We start from the raw sequence: 26642 nt of genomic DNA, 5'->3' as shown, positions 1-26642 counted from the left end.
ATATCTCACATTCTATGTTGTGTTTTGGAAAAAGGTTGTCATAAAAGAGCTCTCGCCCTGCACAGCTGTTTTGTGCTTTGTAGTGTCGATATGGGCTTGTAGAACTTTATTTGCCACAGATATACACGTTCCTGCTTTGCACACAGTGCATTCTGCTTCCCATGTGTCACGGCCAGGTCCAAAACACAAATACTTTTTCCGCAAATCATCCGTAAAGTTGCATTTACTTTTCGGCATTTCTTGTTTTCATGTCTGTCTCCACTCACTAGCTCTCTCGCTCTGTGTCTCTGCCCCTCCCTCACGAATGTTTCTGCGTGCGCACCTTCACAGCTTGTTTTGTTTAACCCCTTCTTAACTTAACCCTAGAGTCTAGGGTCGGCAACCTTTAGCACTCAAAGAGCCATTTTGACGAGTTTCACAAATGAAAGAAAACAATGGGAGCCTCAAAACTCTTTTGAAATGTAAAATGAAATAACACTGTATACAAAACTTTTTATTGCTTTGTGCTATGTTTAAACCATGGGTCTTAGACACGCGCCCCGGCCCGCACTTTAATATGACAGTTTAAGTTGGTGCGGCCCGCGAGATTTACATGAATGGCGTTCAACAGCGTCATAGTTGCCAATCCTCCCACTTTTCCCGGGAGACACCCGAAATTTGGGCGTGATGGCACTGCCTTTAGCGCCCTCTACAGTCTTTTTAAACAGCGTACCTGCTCGGCCACATGTTGAATGCATCTTCTGCTTGCACTCGAATGTGACAGCAAAGCTTACTTGCTCAGCAGCCACACAGCTTACACTGACGGTGGCCGTAAATAACAACTTTAACACTGTTATGTACAAATATGCGCCACACTGTGAACCCACACCAAAAAAGAATGACAAATACATTTCTGGAGAACATCCACACTGTAACACAACATAAACACAACACAACAAATACCCAGAATCCCATGCAGCACTAACTCTCCCAGTCTACATTATACACCCCCGCTAGCACCAAACACCCCCACACATCACCCCCCCCCCCCCCCCTTCCCTCCCTCCGTGCGTCGGTTGAGGTTAGAGAGTTAGGGCTGCATGGGATTCTGGGTATTTGTTGTGTTGTGTTTATGTTGTGTTACGGTGCGGAAGTTCTCCAGAAATGTATTTGTCATTCTTTTTTGGTGTGGGTTCACAGTGTGGCGCATATTTGTAACGTAACAGTGTTAAAGTTGTTATATACGACCACCGTCAGTGTAAGCTGTGTGGCTGTTGACCAAGTATGCCTTGCTGTCTCTCACGAGTGCAAGTTAAAGCTTCATGCAACGTGAGACCGGGCTGGCATGCTGTTTGTGCAAGTAATAGAGAGGATAATATATGCAGTGCCAGCACGGCACGCCCTTAATTTAGTTGTTAGGGGTTGCCGATCCCTGCCCAAGACGTACATTGAAAATACACGCAACCCTAATTCAAAATGCCGGACATTTGAGGCATTTAAAAAAAACCCGCCCGGACACACCCGCAAAAGAGGACATGTCCGGGGAAAAGAGGACGTATGGTCAGCCTACATAGGAAGAGTTACAAATCCACTAGATATCATTAGATATACTGTATAAGCGATGCGTTATAGGTGATAAACTAATATCTAAATATCATTATTGGAATACTGCTGATATCGGAGGCTAATATCAAACTTTTTAGATGCAAGCCGATACATTCCGACACGGTTTTTTGTTTGTATCGGACCAATACCTGATATCAGAATCGGCTCAGGACACCCCTCCTTAAATGTGAGGCTGTGTACTAAAGAATATATTGTGATAAGTACCATCTGTGTGGTACAACTGGATGTATTTCTAACATTCTCTAACATTGGTGCTGTGTGTATTGACGCCGAGATGAGCGGTCGCAGCCTCTTTCGCTCCCGATCGGGAATCCAAACAACTGCTCGGATTATCCCACACTTCCTCCTTTTTCTACTGTGGATCACGGATTTATATTTTAAACCTCCTCGGATACTCTACCCTCTTGAAAATGAGAGTCGAGAACGCGAAATGGACATACACAGTGACTTTTATCTCCACGACAATACATCGGCGAAGCACCTTGGCTTTGGAGCTAACGTGTTAGCATCGTCCTTGTCTGCACATCGAGGCAGAAGAAACATGCCCCTGACTGGAAGGATAGACAGAAAGTCAATAATACTACTATTACTTCTACTATCAGGAGACACTGAACTCAACCCTGGACCTGCAGCAACACGGTTAATGTTGTCCCGACTGGCGAAGACTAGCAATGCTACTGCTAGCGTCGCCATCGAAGCTAACTCGGCTACCGGCTCATCTCAGCTCAAGCTCACCTGTGCTCCAGCGGTCGGCGGCTCGGCGGAGGACTTTGCCCCGTTCATCGACACGGTCGGAGGCTCGGCGGCGGCGGTGGAGGACGACCCGGTCATCAGAGAAGGCAGCGACTCAGCGGCGGTGAACGACGCGGCGGCTGCGGTGGACGGCGACCCAGACATCGGTGATTGCGGGGAACTGCACGAGATGGCGGGGGTCCACGCGACCTCTCCCGGGTCCCGGACGGTCGAGGACGCGGCATACACAGGATTTAGAGGCGCCTTTACACAAACATTTTCGTTATTCTCGTTCTCTTTGTCTTCAAAAAAGCCCGCCAAAAGGAAACCAAACCCATCCCCCAGCAACCCTACCTGGCTTCCTCCTCCCTCTCCCTCCCCTCCCCCTTTCTCTCCCTCCCCCTTCACCTGGAGGACGATCAATATGCCCCTCTCTCTCTCTCCTCTCTCTCCTTGCTCTTCAACTGCAACAGCAATAATAACCAACAATTTTTCTGGTCAGTACCACAACACAGTGGACTCTGATGCTCTTTTTGGTTCCAGTGGACTACACATCATCCACCTTAATGTGAACAGCCTCTCTGGAGCCAAACTCGACCAAATCAGAGAAATGTTCCTCAACACGAAGGTAAAAATCTTGTGTTTCTCTGAAACCAAATTTGATCAAAGTATTTCTGACTCAGAGATAGAAATACAAAACTTTTCGGTTATCAGAAAGGATAGGAATAAACACGGTGGGGGCGTTTGTATGTATATTCACCAGGATATTAAATACATAACTCGCACTGATCTTAATCACAATGACCTGGAATCTGTGTGGGCGGAAATCAAATTTAAAAACGCTAAGCCGGTACTAATAGGGACTGTTTATAGACCCCCTAATCAGAGTGATTTCTATGGGGCTTTGGAAGAATGCTTGGCGGGGACAGACAACATGGAGAAAATTATAACTGGGGATCTGAACACAGATATTCAACGCAAAGATGTGCCTGTCTTCAGATCCTTCAGCAAGTTTTGTAATCTGCACGGTCTTTCCCAGCTAATAGCGCTACCCACAAGGGTGTGTGATTCCACCCAATCAACCATAGATCTCATTCTCACTTCAGACCGGCCTAAAATAAAAAATAGTGGGGTCATGATCTGTGGTCTTAGCGACCACTATCTAACCTTCTGCACCCGTAAAATAGCTAAACCTAAAGCCAATGGCCACATAACAGCCCAATCCAGATCCCTCAAAAAATACTCCAATGACAATTTCAATTTAAAATTAGATGAGTGGGACTGGTCCCCTGTGCTCGCGAGCAACCTGGTCGATGTCGCTTGGGATCGCTTCAAAACGGCGTTCCTAAAGATACTAAATGACATGGCTCCCGTGAAAACAGTCAGGATCAAAGCCCGCTCGGAACCATGGATGAATCCGGACCTATTAGCTGCCATAAAAGACAGAGACAGGAAATACTCTGAATACCAAAAATGTAAAACAGAAGTAGATAAACAACCCAATAATATCAACCTCAAATTACTCCTTTCAACTCTCAAAAAGCAATGCAATAAATTAAGAAATAAGTCAACCAACCTGACTAAATCCTTAAAAAAAATTACATTAACGACAAAATAGAGGAAAACACGAATAAGCCACGTGAGCTCTGGAAAATTCTCAACAACCAGCTTCCTGGTTGCAGCCAGAAACTTAAAACAAGACTCACCAACATCAGCATCAAGGAGGGTGACTCCCTCATTACAGACAAAATGGAGGTAGCTAGCAGACTTAACATCTTTTTCACCAGCATAGCCGCAACTCTTGTCAACAAGCTGTCCCACCACTCTGGTCGCTTTGGTGTAGAACACATTAAAGCCTTCTACAGAAAGCTAGGAGTATCCAACGATGATTTCAAATTAGAAATGGTCACAGCTGATGAGGTGTTTAAAAAATTGAGCGCGCTCCACCCTAACAAGGCCACCGGCCTTGATAATATTCCCTCCAGATTCCTCAGGGACTCTGCCTCCATCATTGCCCCGATCATCACGCACATAATAAACCTATCAATTACACAAGGCCAAGTACCAAAAGATTTTAAGATAGCAAGAGTAACTCCCCTCTTTAAAAAAGGAAGCAAATTGGAACCTGGCAACTACCGACCTGTTTCTATTCTCAGCTCCATTTCGAAAGTAATGGAGAAAATAGTTTATGAACAGGTCGATAGTTACCTTGCCACTAATAAACTCATGTACAAATTCCAATCCGGCTTCAGAACTAACCACTCCACTGACACATGCCTTCTCTATCTGACCGACCACATCAAACATGAGGTGGACGCGGGCAAATACTGCGGCATGGTCATGCTGGAACTTCAGAAGGCCTTTGACACCGTTAACCACGCTATACTGTTGGATAAGCTCAGAGCAATCGGATTTAACAAAACCTCATGGAGCTGGATGCAATCTTACTTTGAGAGGAGGGAGCAGGTGGTAGAGGTGAACGGCACCGTGTCCCCCCCCCCTCTCGGTGAGCTGTGGAGTCCCCCAAGGCAGTATATTGGGGCCTTTACTGTTCCTAATATACATAAACGACTTGTATCAGACAAGGACAAGTCACAGGTGGAGAAAATCCTCAGTGCTGAGCTCTGAAGAACTTGCACCTGGCTCGCTGACAACAAGCTATCCATCCACTTGGGTAAAACAGAATCCATCCTGTTTGGGTCCCACATCAAACTTAAGAGAGTCAATGACTTCAACATAAAAGTAGGTGACAGTGTCATCACCAGGAAAGATGAGGTCACCTACCTAGGTTCCATTCTAGAGGCTAACCTTTCCTGTGACAAAATGGCAACCAAGGTAATCAAAAAGGTTAACCAACGAACGAGATTTCTCTACAGAATTTCCTCTCTGGTCAACAAAAGCACCTTGAGGATTCTGGCGGGAACTCTCGTTCAACCCTTTTTCGATTATGCATGCACCTCCTGGTACCCTAGCACCTCCAAAACCCTCAAATCTAAACTCCAAACATCTCAGAACAAGCTAGTCAGGTTACTTCTAGACCTCCACCCCAGATCCCACCTCACTCCTACCCACTTCTCTAAAGTGGGCTGGCTCAAGGTGGAGGACAGAGTTAAACAACTTGCACTGAGCCTAGTCTATAAAATCCGCTACACCTCCCTGATACCGAAGTACATGTCAAACTACTTCCTTAACGTAAATGACCGCCATAACCACAACACCAGGGGGTGCTCCACTAACCACGTTAAACCCAGATTCCGAACTAACAAAGGTCTTAACTCATTCTCTTTCTATGCCACATCAATGTGGAATGCGCTCCCAACAGGTATAAAAGAAAGGGCATCTGTATCCTCCTTCAAAACCGCAATAAAAGTTCACCTCCAGGCAGCTACAACCCTAAACTAACACCCTCCCCGGATTGCTAATAATCAAATGTAAACAATCAAATGCATATACTTTTTCTTTTTCTTATGCCTTCTGATCTCTCTCTCTATGTCCACTACTTGATGTCCATACCCCCCCCCCCCCTATCCCCCCCCCCCTCCACACCCCTGATTGTAAATCATGTAAATAATTCAATGTGATTATCTTGTGTGATGACTGTATTATGATGATAGTATATATGATAGTATATATCTGTATCATGAATCAATTTAAGTGTACCCCGACTTAAACAAGTTGAAAAACTTATTCGGGTGTTACCAATTAGTGGTCAATTGTACGGAATATGTACTTCACTGTGCAACCTACTAATAAAGGTCTCAATCAATCAATCAAACCTGCTCTTGCGTCAGGCCTCTGTATCGAATCCCTCCATCTCTCGGAGGCCGGATGATGGCACAGCCTGGTCAGAGAAGAAGAAGGGAGGGAAAAAGAGCAAAGATGGAGGCTGATTCTCTGACGTATATGCAAGTTTATCCGACAAACTCTGCGCTCTCAACGGACTGCATTCCAGCCCGCCGCCGCACAATCCCACACACAGCCAGGCGGACACACAAATTACCTTTGGCTGATGAATTATGTATGGGCACCACAAGAGATGGAAGAGCGGCGAGAAGCAGCAGAAACAATGGCGGCGCCTGCATGGCTCCACCTGACGAAGAAAAAAACGGAAGCAGAATTGAGGACTTTCGGGTGAAAAGAAAGGGGGCGACAGAGGAAAACGAGGTGACTGAGAAGATTCTTAAATTGTGTCTGTCTTCTTCACTTCCTTCACAGTTGTGTTTTGGCTCCACATCGCATCAAAAACACTCATTTAAGCGTTTGATGTCATAATGAGAAAAGAGAACAGCTTGTGTAGTGGATCTGAAATGTGTCTTTTGCAAGATGTGCGGTGGCATCCCACAAGGGAATGAGCCATCAGCTTGTCTTAAACCACAAGATATCAACAAAACACAAAGTGCAGTCGAGCGTCTGCTACAACAAACCCAGTAAACATTTACAAATACAGACGTTAGACTTTTGACATATCGGCCAATCGTCAGTATCGCACGATTTTCTTGAAATAGTATGTGATCGCCATTTAATGCCGACCCCCTCTGGCTACTATTTGTTTTCTTATTAGTTCCCCGGCTGACAAGCAGCTAGCAGAAAAGTATGTGTCTCCATACGCAGTGAGTAGCCGCTCCACTAAGTTAATAATAATCACCTTCACTATGGCAAATAAACTGCATTTCTTAGTATCTTAAAAATCCATCCATCCATCCATTTTCTACCGCTTGTCCTTTTCGGGTTTGCGGCAAGTCGCCACCTCATCGCAGGGCCAACACAGATAGACAGACAACATTCACATTCACACACTAGGGCCAATTTAGTGTTGCCAATCAAGCTATCCCCAGGTGTGTGTCTTTGGAGGTGGGAGGAAGCCAGGCACAGGGAGAACATGCAAACTCCACACAGAAAGACCCCGAGCCCGGGATCGAACTCAGGACCTTCGTATTGTGAGGCACATGCACTAACCCCTGTACCACTGTGCTGCCCATCTTTAAAAATCATCAAGCATTATTATTACTGGAGAGCGAGAGAGGCATGCTAACCGCTAAGCCATTTTTAAACAAGAGAAGAAGTAAGTGCTTAGTAACGGCAGGAAGTAGGCAGTTATAACAGGAAATTTATTTTAACCACTAGTAGATTGCATTAATTGTAATAGTCTGACAATTGTATAGAGGATACTATGTCCCCATTTAGTTTACGACGTTAGTACTTCAGGTCAATGACCTTTAATTAAGATCTGAATGGTGTAAGCGCAGCATTTACAATTATGACCCAATGCAAACAACCTTCCCTAGTCATGGTGCAAAAAACAAAAATCCAATCAACACAAAATGTCAATAGACATGATCACTGAACTTAGCGGAAATTCTTTTTTTTTTTAAGTCAAAGCACCATAAAAATAAAAATAAATTACACCCATTTAAATCCATTACAAAGCATGATGAGAAAAACGCAAAACACTCTCTACACTTATTCACGTTTGGCGCATTTTAGCTGCTTGGTATTTCTGATTGATTACAAAACTTTAAGGAGGTTGTTACGGAAGTAAACAAGGTGGAAGTCAAACTTTCACATACTCTTACTATCCAATTATATTGATTATTAATTATATATACATTATATTAACATAATATGTACACATATATATGTATAGGCTATAAATAAATGAATACATTTAAAAAATATATATACCGGTATATGCCGTTTTTGTCATTGAAAACTTTTTTTATGGTAAAACACAAAATATGCAATATTTCTTCCAATATTTGATTATTAATTGTAGCCTTACATGTCAATAATTCATAACAACATTGATTTTGATTTATTATTTTTTGAGCAAAGACAGTTTTAGAAAAAACAAAAACACTAATATTTAGTTAAGTCACACAATACCTTTTTTTTTTTTTTTAAATCTCGAGCTCAACTTCAGATCTATCCATCAATTATAAGGATTTGTAAGTTTTATAATATGTTTTCGTTTTAGACTTAGACAAACTTTATTGATCCACAAGGGAAATTGTTCCACACAGTAGCTCAGTTACAAAGGGTGGAAAGGGTAAGGTAAGGCAAAGCTCTCAATTTACATATTATATATACAGTATATAACAGGGGTCACCAACGCGGTGCCCGCGGGCACCAGGTCGCCCGTAAGGACCAGATGAGTCGCCCGCGGGCCTGTTCTAAAAAAAAAAAAAAAATTTTTGTTTTTTTTTTCAAATTTTTGTTTTTTTAAATTAAATCTACATAGAAAAAACCCAAGATACACTTTCAATCAGTGCATCAACCCAAACAACCTCCCCCATGCACACTCATCCACACCCACTCACACAAAAGGGGTTATTTCTTTCTGCTACCAATATTCTGGTTCCCACAACATAGACAACACATCTGCAAGGGACACAGTCCCTGAAGCACATATAATTGTATAGGCTGCTGGTCCACTAACATTTTCATTAATTACTATTTTTTATGTAATTATTTTTATATTGTTTTACTTTCTTTTTTATCCAAGAAAATGTTTTTTATTTATTTATCTTATTTTATTTTATTTTTTTAAAAAGGGCCTTATCTTCAACAGACCAGGTTGTCAATGAAATTAGATTTGTTTAAATGGTTTTTAAAACCAGGTCCAGTCCAGATAATGTCCAAGTCGGACTCAGCAACACACACCTTCATTCATGTACACAGAAAAAAATTAGGGAACACAACAGATTGCATATAATTTATAAACAAAATTACATTTTCAAAATAAGCATTTATGTACAGTCCAGATTATGTCCAGGTCACTCAAATTAGGGAACACAACAACAGATATCATATAATCTATAAACATAATTATACTTTCAAAATAAGCCTTTGAGGACTTCTCATCTTTTTTTTAATGTTTTTTGGCATCATTATCGTTTTCAACCATGTAACTTTCTAAAGTTAGAAAATACTGAATAAATGTTTTAAAGAGAGTAATACTAAGTGAATATCTGTTTTTGGCCTTAAAAATAAACATTTTACGGAGTACTATAATTAAATTGACTAAATCATGATTGTCAATGAACTCTCCTAAAATAACAGAAACCACATTAAGCTTCATAAACAAACCAATCCTTAAACACATTTTTTCAACTTCCACCCAAAACAAAGAACAATATGACAATACCAAAACAAATGCAGGGTGGATTCAGACTCCTGACAACAAAATCGGCAATCATCTGACTCTGTCATATTCCATCATTTTAACATTTTCCCTGTGGGCAAGAAGTTATAAATAATTTTAATTTGAAAATAACGATTTTGCACATCGATAGTAGTTTTATAGATTAGTTTGAATATGGCATCCCATGGCAACGGGCAGTCAACAAAGTCCTCCCATTTTCCATATGTGTTGTATGGGGCAGCCTTCAAAGATTTCTTTATTAAATAAAAATTATATATTTTTCTATTTATTTTAGTTCCTTTTTGCCAACTAGAATTTCTTATTAGAGGTTTACAAACTAATAATTTAGTAGTTCCATAATTAATTATTTGTTTCCATCTTTTCCCAATTACTCCAGTTAGTTGATAAAATGAAAAGCTTGAGCAAGCATCACCATACATAGTTCTAAATTCATCATACTTCAGCATTTTACCATTCTCATTGATAATATCATTGACAAAAATGATTCCTCTTTCAAACATATTTTTCCAAAAGAAAGGCTTTCCATCTATTACAGACCTGGGCATTCTGCGGCCCGCGGGCCGCATCCGGCCCTTTGTGCGTCCCTGTCCGGCCCGCGTGAGGCCAATTATAAATTACAAAATAAATTTTAAAAAGTATCTATGTCGAGTGTGCAATACAACGGTGCTGCTTTTGTTTTGAAAATCGTTATTTGTATTACTTCCGTGTGGACGTATGCGTGTGCGTGATTGTGAGTGAATGTGAACAGCTGCAATCATTAATTACAAAATAAAGTTGAAAAAACATCTATGTTGTGCGCGCAATACAACTGTGCTGCTTTTATTTTGAAAATTATTATTTATGGGCGTGTGTCAGTGTGTAACCTGCGAGTGAAGGTGCACATGCAGCGACAAGTGATGCACGGTTTACACCCGAGACGCTAAAAAGAGAAAAGTTGATGAAGAATGGCGTGTTTCCAACAAGACATGGACTGCCATGCAACGTTCCCTCTAAGGTGCGTGCCTGCGCAATTGCGCACTGCTCAAGCGTCTGCTGCGCGCAGCAAATATATGCCGCGCACCAAATCAAATCCCATCTGAATTCTAAACAAAATAAACATATTTATTCTATGTAATTTTGCAATGCAACTTTGAGTGACAGTGACAACAAGCGGCCCTAACGGTGTTCGTCAACACCGTTCAATTGAACACCGTTCAATTATTGTAACGTCTATCGAGATGCTTCGAGGCCAGGAATTATATCGATCACTTTATTGAGCAAAACTGTTTATATTCGGACATAACCACACCAAAAACATGAGTAAAACACTTCTATCTCGAAAAACTAGTCATTTTCTGCCGTACAAACCAGGCCAAAACCAACTTGTCATCTGTCACCAACACGCATAGCACTAAACCACTGGTGCGTTTATGGCCACACAAAAAGTCGGACAACTCAAACATCACACAAAGTTACACTATGACTCCTCAGTCATACGTGTGCTTATTTTACCGTCATTTATTATTAATTTTAATTTATTTATATTAGTCATGGAATGCTGTTACATACACTATGTTGAAGTATTACTATTATTATTAATTATTATTATTATTATTATTATTATTATTATTATTTATCTTACGGTATACATCAAAAATAATATTGAGCAAAATTTAATTGAAATATTGTCGATGTGGCCCTCCAGCAGTGCTCGGGTTGCTCATGCGGCCCCCGGTAAAAATTAATTGCCCACCCCTGATCTATTACAATATTAGAGTTCATCCATATTATCTGCTGCAAAATATCGTCTCTTTTTTCTGGCACATAAAATTGAAAACACCACTATGAGTGGATTGTTTCCTTTATGAACCCCGCCATGTTTCCCAGCAGACTCTCTACATAAGAAAAATGGAAGGGGATCACTTGTAAAAAAGGATACAATTTCTTTTGATACAGTACATGTTTTTTGTCCAACAGGACACTTGTGTACCACTCAATGTTTAAATACATCTTTGGAACAATTGATGCTTTTAAAGACAGACACATAGCTTCAAGGTTGAGAAGTTTCAGGCCCCCATATTCATACTCTTTGTACAAAACCTTTCTTTCAATCTTTTCTGGTTTGCCGTTCCAGACAAAATCGCTCCGCTCATAAATCTTAAAAAAGTTTTGTGATGGAGCTGGTAATGACAAAAACAAATAAATAAATTGAGGAATAATTAACGAGTTGGCAATAGACATTTTACCATACAAGGTTAGGGATTTCCCTTTCCATAATTGCATAATTTTGTCCAGCTTTCTCAGTCGATTATCATAATTTACTGAGCCTAGATCTTCCAGATTTTCTGGGACAACAACACCAAGTATGTTAACTGGTCCATCTGTCCACAAAACAGGCACTTTGCATTCCATTCGAAAGGACGTTCCCTTTAGATTTCCGATCCTTAACATTTTACATTTATCATAATTAAGCTTAAGGCCAGATTGCTGTGAAAATATGTCCAAAAGATTAAGAAGGTTCCGCAAACAATGAGGAAAAATCTTATCTTTGTGAATTAGCCTTTTCTGACATGAACTTCATCAAGAACAAACACAGAACACGCCTCACTCATGCACATCTGCAAGACTCACTCAGAGTTGCAGTGTCAAGTTACACACCAGAGTACAACACACTAGTTAACAGCATGCAATGCCAGGCTTCCCACTAACTGACAAAGAAACAGATAACAGATTTGGTGTCCAGTTCAAAGTGTGACATGATTTAAAAATTTGAGAGTTTACTTTTGTATTTTACATGAGTTATTATTTGTACAAACATGGTGCAAAGTAATTCATGATTTGTTAAACAATGTTAGTGGCTAGCTAGTTAAAATGGGATATTGTGATTTCACAAGACTGTCTTAGAAGTGATCATTTGAAAATGTTCAATTTGAAAAATGTGCACTTAGAGAAAATATAAAAATAAAGTTTTGCATATTGATATTTATCTGTTTCTATATATATTTATTGTGAGAAATCATTAAGATGATCAGTGTTTCCACAAAGATAAATATAATTAATTATTAATAATAACGGAGTTAAAGGTAAATTGAGCAAATTGGCTATTTCTGGCAAATTATTTAAGTGTGCATGAAACTGGTAGCCCTTCGCATTAATCAGTACCCAAGAAGTAGCTCTTGGTTTCAAAAAGGTTGGTGACCCCTGGTATATAATATAAACTGATATATATACTATATTATATTTTTAAATGTAACAGCTGCAGCTAAAAAAAAGGGCAGCATAAAAATAGAGTGTAGATCCAGCAGAAAATATACATTATAAACAAAGAGAGGTGGCTTCATGCCGTTTTTGTCATTGAAAACACAGGTTTTATGTCAAAAACTCAAAATATGCATTATTTTCCTCAAAAATATTTCAAAGTGGAATATTTAAAATGAAATAATTGGAGCCTTCAATAGCTCATAACATTATTTTTTTAGCAAGAATAAACAGCCTGCATGGCTGTCAACATTACAACTTTTTCTCCTTACATTCGCTCTTTTATTCCCCCATTTTTTTTTGGAATATTATTTTAAGGATGTGCCTCAGGACGTTAAAAAAATAGCTGCAGGCAGCAAATGGCCCCTGGGCCGCACTTTGGACATTGCTCTAGTCCCACGAGTGTGTGGAGCCTCAAGTGCTAAAAATAGCTGCTCATTTGCACTTTGGAATAACAAAGTATTTCTTTGTGAAACACTCGGAAACTTCAAATGAGATGAAGTGTGTGTGTGTGTTTGTGCGTGTGTGATGGAGGAGGTGGGGAGGGACCTAAAAATGAAAATACACCTCCGTGAGGGAGACAGATGGCAACGAAGCTTGCCGGTGGAAGACAGTCAAAAGCTGCTGGAGACGAACACGCACATTCGCCACAATATTTTCTTGAGTTCCGCGCAGGAAGTCAGGGGAGGGGTGGAAGGAGCGAGTGGGATAGCCCACCGGGAGTCATTAAAGGCAGCACATCACACACCGGGCCGGATGAAAGCAAAGCGGCCTGTAAATTCTCCAGCACGAAGGGGTGGAGGATGGAGGAGTGCATGTCAACTGGCCTCCAGCTAAAAATGCAATTAAAGCTTCAGAACCACGGACAGCGCCCCCCATCTCTGCACCGGAACACTGCGACCCACCGATGGGTGCTCCTCCTTAAAATATTCATACTCTTATGCAAACACTTTCTGCACTAAAATAGACTGAATACACTTGGGTTTATTTTGGGACCAATACACAGGCTTTCCATTCAACAGCGCGCTAGCTCTGATGTGAAATATTGATTGAAAATTAGAGACGTGAGCACACTCCAGGAACTAATTTGAATGATGATAACAGTAATAATAATAATAACGTTTAGATGGGAACAACTACTTTGTGTCCGTTATAGGAGAGCAAAGTGAGGCGACAGGAAACAAACATTAGGTGTGGACCAGAACCCACATTTGTAAAACGTGTTGTGATATTTACGTTAAAATATGTGTCATCATATCCTATAATAGAAACATCTAAACATGGATTCATGCGGTATTTGTTGTTATAATGAACGGTATTTGTTGTTATAATGAACTTTTCTCTTCAGTCAGGTTGTCATATAGTCATACACAACAATAATGATTACCAAAAACACTGGTTCTCAAACCTTTTTTCACCAAGTACCAACTCAGAAAACACTTGGCTCTCCAAGTGTATAATGACCAATATTAAAATACAGTAGCGTAGTAGGCCTAAGTATTCATTAAAAACAAGGCAGAAGTTTTATTTACAACTATATTTAATATTTTTGGCCACTGTAACATTACACACAGTTTGAACAGTGCCACTGCCTTTGAATATTTGACTGATTGTTTGGCGTACCACTAAATGGAGCCGGCGTACCCCTGAGAATCACTGCCATGGAACCAATAATGGAACTTGTTGTGAGGTAAGAAAGGGTCTGGCACCTCATGATGTCAGGTGACAATAACGCTGTTTTTCTTCTACATTATATGCCTTCAAAGGCGGTGTGGTTTTACATTATATCGGTTTTATTATAAAGCAGTTAACGTCTTATTTTAAAAAAATTAAATGTTGCTTAAAACGTTTCCTGTGGGTTTAATGAAGGTTTGACAGTCGCTAACAGTATTGATGGAATAAAAATGTATGTGTTCTCTTCATGTCTGCTAATATCGTGATACATGCTAACGGTATTGATAAAAATATCACAAGAATGGAAAAACAACTATTTATATATATGTTTTATCTTCTTGTATGCTAATATTGTAAAACTTGCTAACAGTTTGGCCAAAACAATATCTCAATATTGCCAAGACAAGTATTTTTATATACTTTGTGTTCTCTTCATGTATGCTAACATTGTGATGGATGCTAACAGTATTGCCAAAAAATATCACAATAATGGCAAAACAACTATTTCTATTTATCTTAATTTATGCAAATATTGAAAAACTTGCTAACAGTGTGGCCAAAAAATATCTCAATATTGTCAAGACAAGTATACTTTATCTGTACTCTTCATGTATGTTAATATTGTGATACATGCTAACAGTATTGCTAGAAAATATCACTATGATGGCAAGAGAACTATTTCTGTATATGTTTTACTTTCATTTATGCTAATATCGTCACACTTGCCAACAGTATTGCTGGAATAATATCGTAATAACGCCAAGACAACTCTTTCTATATGTTTTCTCTTTGTTTATGCTAATATATTGAGAATTGCTAACAGTATTAATGGAATAATATTGCAATTATGGCAAACCAACTGCTTCTATTTCTCTTCATTTTTGCTAATACTGTGAAACTTGCTAACAGTAATGCCTAAAAATATCGCAATAATGACAAATATTTCTATATAAGTTTTTACTTCATTTGTCCTAAAATCATGAGACTTGCTAAATGTATTGCTAAAATGTTTTGCAATGATGGCAAGACAAATATTTCTATAAAAGTTTTCACTTCATTTATGCTAATATTGTGAAAATCACTAACCGTACTGTTCCAAAATATTGCAATAATGAAAATATAACTATTTATTTATGTTTTCTCTCCATTTGTGTCAACATCAAGATACTTGCTAACAGTTTTCTAAAAAAAAAAATTTCAATTATGGCGAGACAATTGTTTCTATGTAGGTTTTCTCTTCATTACTGCTGATTTTGTGATAAACGTTAACTGCATCGTCGGAGTATCATGATAAATTGGTGAGACAGACAACTGATCTTAGAGACCAGGAGTGTGCAAAGTACGGCCTATAGCTATTTTTTTAAGCATTCTAAAAGTAATGTGCTAGCTTTGTTTAGCTAATTTTGCAGGTAAATACTTCAGTGTCAAATATCTTGTTAATTGACGAACAATACCTGCTAGAATGCTAACGTTAGTATGCTAGCTTTTGTTACCTAATTATTAGGGGAAAAAATCGATTCGAATTCAAATCGCGATTCTCATGTTGTACGATTCAGTATCGATTCTCATTTTTCAAAAATCGTTTATTTTTATTTTTATTAATCAATCCAACAAAATAATACAAAGCAATACCATAACAATGCAGTCCAATTCCGAAACCAAACCCGACCCAGCAATACTCAGAACAGCAATAAACAGAGCAATTGAGAGGAGACACAAACACGACACAGAACAATCTAAAAGTAGTGAAACGAAAATGAATATTATCAACAACAGTATCAATATTAGTAACAATTTCAACATAGCAGTGATTAAAACTCCCTCATTGACATTATCATTAGACATTTATAAAAAAAAATTTTTAAAAAAGAACAATATTGTCACAGTCGCTTACACTTGCATCCCATCTCATAAGCTTGACAACACACTGTGTCCAATATTTTCACAAAGATAAAATAAGTCATATATTTGGTTCATTTAATAGTTAAAACAAATTTACATTATTGCAATCAGTTGTTAAAACATTGACCTTTACAATTATAAAAGCTTTTTACAAAAATCTACTACTCTGCTTGCATGTCAGAAAACTGGGGTAGATCCTGCTGAAATCCTATGTATTGAATGAATAGAGAATTGTTTTGAATCGGAAAAATATCGTTTTTTGAATCGAGAATCGCGTTGAATCGAAAAAATCGATTTATGATCGAATCGTGGCCCCAAGAATCGATATGGGTGAGGGCCGACATCCGGGCAACTGAGCTACATACGGGTTCTTCGAGCCACAGCAACCAGACTGGCTCGAAAAATCAAATCAGTTGTTAAAACATTGACCTTTACAATTATAAAAGCTTTTTACAAAAATCTACTACTCTGCTTGCATGTCAGAAAACTGGGGTAGATCCTGCTGAAATCCTATGTATTGAATGAATAGAGAATTGTTTTGAATCGGAAAAATATCGTTTTTTGAATCGAGAATCGCGTTGAATCGAAAAAATCGATTTATGATCGAATCGTGGCCCCAAGAATCGATATGGGTGAGGGCCGACATCCGGGCAACTGAGCTACATACGGGTTCTTCGAGCCACAGCAACCAGACTGGCGTTGAAAACAAACCGTTGCCATTACTCTTTAACCTGTCGACCTACGCTGGTTAAACCCGTCATTCTGCCTCCAAAATGCCGAAAAACTGTGTTGTTTTTGGTTGTGCTAACCACAACTGGAAACAGGGAAAACAAAGGTTGTATTTTGTTCTGCCAAAGCGTGATAAAAGCCCACAGAGACGAGACAAATGGCTCGCAGCTTTACACTGGGAAAACAAGGACGGTTCTCACTGGAGTGCCCCAAAGTCCTGGGTCGTGTGTTCGGATCACTTCGTTTCTGGTAAACATAAGGAACAAAAATCCACCTTCTTAACCACAACTTGGCTATACGTCCGTGCTAATGTTGTACTTGTTGAATTTGTACCTTATAACGTTCGACAGCTGAAGTTGTTGTTGTACAAAAATAACATGCGGTATATACTATATAGTCTATAGCCTAGCTAGCTATTTTCGAAAACCGGACAACGAGAGGATACCAAATGCAGCGTTAAGATGGACACCACCGGGAAAACGTAAACCAGGGCGGCCAAAGAACACATGGCGAAGAACAGTTGAAGGGGAGCTGAAAGAGATGAAGCTTACATGGGGCGAGGCACAGAGAGGAGCACAGCAGCGAGATGAATGGCGTCGAGTCGTCGAAGCCTTATTTCCCATCCGGGAAGAAGAGGATTAAGTTAAGTAAGTAATATACTATATAGTCTATACCATAGGTGTGGACTCGAGTCACATGACTTGGACTCGAGTCAGACTCGAGTCATGAATTTGATGACTTTAGACTCGACTTGACAAAATGTAAAGAGACTTGCAACTCGACTTAGACTTTAACATCAATGACTTGTGACTTCACTTGTACTTGAGCCTTTTGACTTGACATGACTTGCTACTTTCCCCAAAACCCAAAGCTTAAAAAGTTATTTGGGAGCGCTCCGTATTTTTCATTTCCTCCGTCTGTGTCTATCAGCGTGTTGTTCCTGTCAGCTGGTGTGCTCTCAGTACAACAGCCAATCAAATTAGATCTACGTTGTTTTCATCACACAGCATTCATCCAATCAAATTGCAGGAGAACCAATGAGACGAGTTGTCAAACAACGCGCTAGTGAGAAAAAATTATGCCAAAGTTGGTTTCGTTCGGGTATAAAAACTACGACTTGGTCAACAAAAAACGAATTGCCGTATGCAAATCACGCAGTTCGAATATTACAGACGAAGACGCAACAACTTCCAACTTCGTTCGACATTTGAAGTTGCACAAAGAAGGGCAAGTTTTGAATGTAAGCTAACGTTTATTGGCTAAGTAACTTAACTTTTATTTGCTGTGTAGTTAAATGAGTGAGGCTGTAAACTCACTGCTAACGTTATAATCATAGACATCTTATAAGTAGACTCAGCATGGAGCGCTACTGCCTACTGGCGCAGACGAGACGCGGGGCCGCCATCTTGGAGTGGTGATCCACTCCACTCAGTGCAATTCATTTGGCAGGAGCAATGAACTGTCAGCGCATTTAATTCATCTTACCTCACTGAATACCACTGATTTCCACGCGCTTTTTTGTCATACGTGTAGCTATGATAACGGACACATGTTTTGGCATGTTTTATTATTCATAGTTTGCTTAACAGTAATATAATATTCTTATACGCTATAAGTGACCAGACGTCCGAGATCAAAACTGGGAATATAATCCCAGAGAAGGGGGGAAAAAATGGTCAGCTATTTTTAAATTGAAGAAACAATATGATTAGGTTATATATACATGCGTATATCCTACATAAACAATGTATGAATACATTAGATATCTATATATCTTATAGACTGTATCTCTGTTGCTGCAGCAGCAGAGAGTTTATTCTGTCTTGACACTTTGTATTGATATTTTGTATTACATTCTTCCCTTAAATGATAATGTTTACACTGATTGTTATATATGTATTTTTGATGTATGTCGCTTTGGATAAAAGCGTCTGCCAAATACTTAAACATATATAAACACCTTACAGTCTTTATATCAGCTAAAACCACCGATCTGTTTCACTGGATTCAGAATAAAACCAAATTCTGTCTTACCCAACAATGTTAGTATTTGAATATTGTTACTTGAAGACTTATTCCTGGTTACAATTCTACTGTTAAGAAAGTATTGTCTTATACTTTGCCAAAAATGAGAATGCATCATAATCAGTGGCGGATGGTGAATTTTGTTTTAGGTGGGGCTGAAAGTTTGTAAACCAAACCCCTGTAGGGGCGTCATCCTCCCCCAGAAGATTTATTTGTGATTTTCACATACAAATATTGAAGATCTTTGCTCCTTCTCAACTCTGTGGTAATATTATTTTCACAAAATACAACCAATAGTACGTTAATGTTAAATCTTACTTGTGAAAAGTAATCCCCCGATTCCTATTTTCAACAGTCCGCTCATTTGAGTAGGAAAACGCTGAACACCAGCCAGGCATCTTTGTTTTCTACCTGTCAACTGTCAGTTTAGGCTGCTCGCCGACTCCTCATCACCACTTCAAGATGGCGGCCAAATTGCCAATGATGCGTCTACTTATAAGATGTCTATAGTTATAACGTCATTGCAAACACGGCAATCTGTTGCGTCTACTGCAGTTCGCTACCTTATTCATACTTTTTGTCATGCGATTTTTTTTAAGCAGGGTTGCATGAGGTACCTAGACTTAACGTTATGTTAGTCAATGTATCACACACAGTAACGTAACGTTAGACGGCGGTCAGCAGCACCATGTATTTTAGCCACCTACAAAAAAACAAACATAGTCAAATAAAGGTCAGTTAAAATGTATACTATATTAAGAATATGTGTACATATTGCATAGGGCCCTGACATCTAAAAAGTACAACTCTGTTCATTGTTATGTTCATGTATTAATGTTTTTCATGTGTACGCACACATCAACACACATACAGTATGAGATAAGGTAAGAACAGAATAGAAACTGCTGTGGAACTAGTTACAATGCAATATGCCATGGAAATACAATGTTAACACTTTTGTACAAATAAGTACAGTTGCACTTGTTTTTTTAAATGTGTTCTGTAAAGGAACAAAAATTACTGTTTAATAGTGCTATTATGAAGTGCAATGTCAGCACTATTTTTGTTCCTGCAATTTCAAATGCACTTGTTATAATAAATAAATACAGCGTTTTAAAAGCATACACAATCTGTGTAAATATATTAGTCTGTGGTTAAAAGGACTTGAAAGGACTCGAAACTCAAAATGCAGGACTTGGGACTTGACTTGAGACTTTCCAGTCTTGACTTTGGACTTGACTCGGGACTTGCCTGTCTTGACTCGGGACTTGACTCGAGACTTGAAGGCAAAGACTTGAGACTTACTTGTGACTTGCAAAGCAATGACTTGGTCCCACCTCTGGTCTATACCCTAGCTAGCTATTTTCGAAAACCGGTTTCGTTTAAATTTGCACTTAACAATTGGGTTTTTAAAAACCAATAAACCCTATAATTTTCATGTTGCCATTCAATACATGTAGCCCTCAAATCTCTCAATATTTTATACACTAACACTTGATCTTGTTGTTGATAACTTCCGCGTCTCTTTCTTAGTAGCGCGCAGGCTAAGCTAACTAGCAAGCTAAGCTAAGCCTGAGAAGCTTTAAAGTTCACTGAGACGAGTCTGACGCAAATAATACATTTTCGTTTTTTCACACGATATGCGAATAAGTAAAAATGCGTAAATGAAGGATTTAACGCCGACTTCCAAGCCACAACGCTCGTTAAATGCTTTTTCTGTCAATGCTGTGTTCGCTGTGAGCTGGTTTGTTTTCAACGAATTCCCGGTTGCTAGGGGATTGGTAGGCGGAAGTGACGTAGGTCCGCCCTCACCCATTGAATCGAATCGTGGGATACCCAAAGATTCGCAGCCCTACTATTATGCAGGAATACACTTCAGTGTCAAATATCTTGTTACTTGACAAACTAAACCTGCTAGCATGCTAACGTTAGTATGCCAGCTTTTTTGTTTAGCTAATTTTGCAGGCATACACTTAAGTGTCGAATGTCTTGTTACTTGACAAATGATACCTGTTAGCGTGCTAACATTAGTATGCTAGTATAATTTTTTTCTAATTTAGTAGGTATACACTTCAGTGTCATATATTTTGGTATTTCACTGTAACGAACTGTAAGCATGCAACTGTTAGCATAACACTGTTAACATGCTATCTCTTTTTAGCTTATTTTTTAGGTAAACACCTTACTCACCTTTTGGTACTTGATGCAACATTATAAACACATTTTTCAGGCACACACCCCAGAGTAACATATTTTAGTACTTGCCACATGTTACAGTTGGAATTTTAGCATGCTAACATCAAAATTCGAGCTTTTTACAGTGTCAACTGTTAGCATGCTAGCACTTCTTAGCTTTTTTTGCTTCTTGTTTTTGTTACTTGACGCCACCTGGCTAGCGTGCGAACTGTTAGCATTTCCGTTTAGCTTTGGCTCCTTAGCATTCACACGTAATTTCTACCGAAACTGCATTTTCTAGTTAATTGGAAAAAAATATATATCCTTTGATTTGTCAGTCTGACTATAAATATCGCAATAATCCTTTGTTGTATATTCACTTACACCGATGTTGAGATGCGTGCTAACAGTATCGCACTGATCATGAATTGCAGGAGTCAATGGGAAAAGGAAAGACTCAAACTGGGTATCGGTGATACCACCAGCGACTGGGTTATCGATATAAGCGATATATTATATCGCCATATTGACGCACCTGTCAAGCGCGTCTCACACTCGCCCTTAAAGATGCCGGAAGCTGCGTGGGAACCAAGCACTTTGCACACAAAAAAAGGACGTGCACGTATCGGCTCGGATGCTGCGTTCGGCGCGTGCGCGAGGGGTCACGGGGAGGGTGCCACCGGGATGGATGGAGCTGGTGTTGAGGCCGCGCGCGAGAGCCGAGCCGAGCGGAAACGCTCGGTAGCCCATCGACACCTCCTCGGTTCGGTTGTGGCGCGTATCGCGTGACCGTACCGCCAATATGAATCACGTCACTGCGCCGAACCGGGGAGGACGTCATATACCGATGCAAAGTGGACTTACTTTGGATCGGACCAGGCGGGTAAAGGAGCACTTGGGTCTTCCAGGGCAGCTGCCGGAGCACCTTGTTGAGAAATAGCATCAAATAAAAGAAAATGGTCCAAATGGGAATCTTCCGCTGTACCTTAATTCTCTTCTCGGATGGCTGTCAATCTTCACGTAAACAGGACGTCACCGCGAGCACACGGTTCGGCCTGATTCCATCTACTGCGTGTGGGAATGACACCAAAAAACGGCGTTATGAAACCATGAAAAACAAACATACATGCAATATAATGTTCAAACGCGCCCCGTCGTAGACGAAGCACCGATTCGCCGAAGCCCCGCCTCTTTCCCTTCCTCCTCCTCCCCCCCGCCTTCCCTTTACAATCTGGACCTCAGTCCTCTACGTTAGGGATGGGCGATACCACACTTTTAGGATTCGATACGATACCGATTCTTGTTATTGCATTTTCATCGATACCGATACCATTAATTTCTTATTGGCAATTTTTGTCAGTCAAAAATATTATTACTATTATTTAAGACAAATCACAAGACAAATACAGACCATTTATACCACATGTATTATGGTCAATATATAATAAAAGTAAAATTAAAATAAATAACATAAATATGAAAAATAAATTAAATATTATATATAATAATAATTATATATTATATATAATAATAATTAGATATTAGGGCTTTCCAATTATCTGTCAAATCCGAATCGCAAGAAGCTGCAGTTATTTTTTAAAGTTTGTGATATAATTAGCAATTAATGAAATATGAAATAGGCTAATGTTTTCGAAATGTAAGAAATCATGTTACAGATTAAAACCAAAATCACATTCAATCATATATTTCAAGATTTTCTTGGAAAAAAATAAAACTGTAATGCAAAGATGAAGAATCTCCAAATTGTATCTCTTTCTTATCTTGTTTTGAATACTCAAGCAATTTTCAACTAACAGTAAATTCCCCTGTGTGGAAATTATTTGAATTTAGGATAATCATTTAAACAAAAATATTCAGTAAAAAAATAAAATAAACAATGCCTGACACTGGATATGCCTGGCTGCATCGCTGTCGGCTGGCTGTGTGTGTGTTGCACGTTGACGACGCTCATTCGCTGTCTCCTGTGACGTGACTGGGCCAGCTCTATACTCTGCCAGGTACAGGGGTGTCCCAGCACATAGTAAGTTAAGTAAGTCATCAAAAACATCTGAAAGTGACGCTTGCACCCCCCACACGCCGTTTTTTGGTTTATATCGATACTTTTTTCAGAAAAGTGATGCCAAATGAGTAGCGTGTGAGTATCGATATCGATACCACAGGATCGATACGCACATCACTACTCTACGTCATCGTGCGCTTGCACAGGCGCGTAACACTCACGCCTGATACCCGCCATGAGGGTGATGCACTCACCGCAGGAACACAGTATCCTAGTCCTTATAGTAAAAACAACAATGATTGTTGGCGCACATTAATAATATGATAAATTAAGTCCATCCAGGATTTTGCATGCTTCTTTTGATGATTGATGCGACCTAAAATGAAATTAGGTAGCGCGTAGCGGGAAAGTCTTTTAGGTCAATAGCATTGCATCCATCCATCCATCCATTTTCTACAGCATGTCCCTTTTGAGATTGCGAGGGGTGCTGGAGCCTATCTCAGCTGCATTCGGGCGGAAGGCGGGGTACACCCTGGACAAGTCGCCACCTCATCGCAGGACCAACACAGATAAACATTCACACACCTCAGTGTTGTCCTTAGTGTTGCAATCAAACTATTATCAAAGTTTTCAGTCTTAAAGTTAAAGTCCCAACAATAGTCACACACACTAGATGTGGTGAAATTATCCTCTGCATTTCACCTATCCCCATGTTCACCCCCTGGGAGGTGAGGGGAGCAGTGAGCAGCAGCAGTGGCCAGCTCGGGAAAATAACTTTGGTGATTTAACCCCCAGTTCCAACCCTTGATGCTGAGTGCCAAGCAGGGAGGCAATGGGTCCCATTTTTTTAGTTTTTGGTATGACTCGGCCGGGGTTTGAACTCAGGACCTTCCAGTCTCAGGGTGGACACTCGAACCACAAGGCCACTGAGCAGGTCTTCTTTGAAATCTTAAACCCTGAAAGCATATGATTTCAATAAATCTACCAAAATATGCTGTTTGTGCACATGTTTGTGATATAACCCAGTGTTTCTCAATTATTTTGTTACGTATCCCCCACTCCGTTACTACAAATAGTGTGTTTTCTGAATGATTGTTGTAAGTACACCGCTGCATAAAATTGTATCCTTAACATTAAAAAAATGCAAAAATAATAACAGTTGTTTATTCTGTAACAGGAAAGATTTAGAGTGCATCAATTTGCCTGAAATAAAAAAATCCATCCATCCATCCATCCATTTTCTACCGCTTGTCCTGTTCGGGGTCGCGGGGGTGCTGGAGCCTATCTCAGCTGCATTCGGGCAGGAAACGGGGTACATAAAAAAAATGTAATCCTTATTTAAACTTTTTTGACCAATTTCAACCATTTGATAATAAAAAATACAATGAAACAAAATTTATAATAATAAATTCAAATCAATCAGCACCATATATAAAACACTTTCAAATACAAAACAAAAATTTATAAAAATATTTGTGCAGATTTTACTTAAAATGAGGAAGTAAGGATTAATAGCTACTGTGAGCACGTTTTGTAGTGCACAGATTTTTGAAGATGGGTTTGAAGCATGATACTGATAAAGCATCCCCCCGATTTGAGAAGCACTGATAAAACCACACAATTGAACAAAACCTAACTCGTAAGTAGAAAATGAACCATCTCTAAACCAGGAAGACACAACCCAGACCACGTTTCCAGAAAGCTAAGGACGGAGGGACAGACTTTTCCCTATTTCGATTATTCTTATTTGGTATACTTCGGAGAACCAGCCTATACAGTTGACATCTAATTTTGGTCTAATTTATCGGAGTTACAGGAACGCTCTGCTGTTTGTAAGGACCCAGTTTTTCGAACTGAACTTGCGGTCCACCAGTTGAATAGCCCAAGTGATGAAAAAGAGGACCTAAAATAGAACCTTGAGGAACACCACTAATAAGAAGTGGAACAAATGACTACTGACTACTTCTGGGGTATAAACACGCCACAACAACACCTTAGTTAGATAAAACACATTTAAAAAAACTATTCTGTCAAAAAGCTGAGGACCTAAAGGGGTGCATTGAGGAACGCCGTAGTTATGTAAATCACAAGTTTGGAACAGTGTTCTGTTTGCTAGCAAGGTTAAAATGTCATACAAGGATCAGTTTGTGTTTACAGTGATCCAAGATCCTCCATACAACAGGAACACCCTAGTGATTTTAGGAATTTGCTGCAAAAATGCCCACGTTTTGAACTGAACCTGGAGGGTGGCATGGTGTCATCCCCAGGATGGATTTGGCCCCCCAGGACACTGATTTAATCCCATTGTCAAAGGATTGTTCCACGTTGAGAAGCCGCGCATCCAGGCTTTAGTCGGATCCGGACACCTCCCGACTTTAGTTACCTATTCTCTAAACCAGGGGTCTCAAACACGCGGCCCGTGGGCCAATTGCGGCCCGCGAGACGTTATTTTGCGGCCCCCACCTTAATATGAAAGTTTAATGTTAGTGCGGACCGCTATTTTTAAATGAATGGCGCTTGTATGTGGCTCTCAACAATATCGAGGGCGTGCCGTGATGGCACTGCGTTTAGTGTCCTCTAGAACCTGTCACTGCACCATCTTTTTCTCCATACAAACGGCGTGCCGGCCCAGACACATGTTGTATGAGTCTTCTGCAGGCACACACAAGTGATTGCAAGACATACTTGAGGAACAGCTATGTTCACTGAGGGTGTTCGTATCAACAACTTTAACACTGTTACAAATATGCGCCACACTGTGAACCCACACCAAACAAGAATGACAAACACATTTCGGGAGAACGTCCGCACCGTAACAAAACATAAACACAACAGAACAAATACCCAGAAACCTTTGCAGCCCTAACTCTTCCGGGCTACAAAAACACCCCCGCTACCCCCAACCCCGCCTCCTCCAAACCCCGCCCACCTCAACCCCCCCACACACACCTCAACCCCCCCATCTCCCGAATTCGGAGGTTTCAAGGTTGGCAAGTATGCATTGACGTCACTTGCGTGATGCAAGCAGAGAGACATTTTGCCGCTTTTCCACGACACCCACACACGCTCTTCCTCCCTCCCTGCCTGCCTCCCTTGCTCGCCCGCCTGCTCGCTCCCGCCCCCGCTGTAAACAGTCCGGGCGGGGAAGACGAGCGGTCCGGTAGCTTCCAAAGCACTCCGCCGAAGGACCGAGCGACAATACAAAAGTGTGGTGCACTGGACCCCAGCGCTGATACTCCGACAGAGAGTCGCTGGGCGAATCAGACGTGTAACACTTAGTGGTGATGTTAGCCCATTCGTGGCTAATTGTGCTACCGTAACTGTAAACTCCACGGCGATCTTATTGTTCTGTTTTTATATATTTTTTCAATTGGAATATAT

General features: G+C 40.1%; 1 protein-coding gene across 5 annotated transcripts in view; it reads right to left on the bottom strand.

Annotated features, from left to right (window-relative positions):
* Positions 1-22430, bottom strand: part of gabbr1a (gamma-aminobutyric acid (GABA) B receptor, 1a) — a 238125-nt gene extending 215695 nt beyond the window's left edge. For 2 of the 5 annotated variants that reach the window (XM_062062732.1, XM_062062736.1), the window contains exons 1-4: positions 22227-22429; positions 22106-22166; positions 6338-6427; positions 6114-6178 (exon numbers count right to left, since the gene is read on the bottom strand). In XM_062062732.1, the coding sequence (XP_061918716.1) occupies positions 6114-6178; positions 6338-6419 (147 nt within the window). In that variant the 5' untranslated portion in view covers positions 6420-6427; positions 22106-22166; positions 22227-22429. Of the gene's footprint in view, positions 1-6113; positions 6179-6337; positions 6428-21776; positions 22000-22105; positions 22167-22226 lie in introns of those variants that run through there. The other 3 variants (XM_062062735.1, XM_062062733.1, XM_062062734.1) reach the window with 3 other exon arrangements.
* Between the last annotated feature and the right edge of the window lie 4212 nt (positions 22431-26642).

This window comes from Entelurus aequoreus, linkage group LG11 (assembly GCF_033978785.1).
Source record: "Entelurus aequoreus isolate RoL-2023_Sb linkage group LG11, RoL_Eaeq_v1.1, whole genome shotgun sequence".
In the NCBI taxonomy this organism is placed as follows: domain Eukaryota; kingdom Metazoa; phylum Chordata; class Actinopteri; order Syngnathiformes; family Syngnathidae; genus Entelurus; species Entelurus aequoreus.
This window is presented reverse-complemented; position numbering and strand designations above follow the sequence as displayed.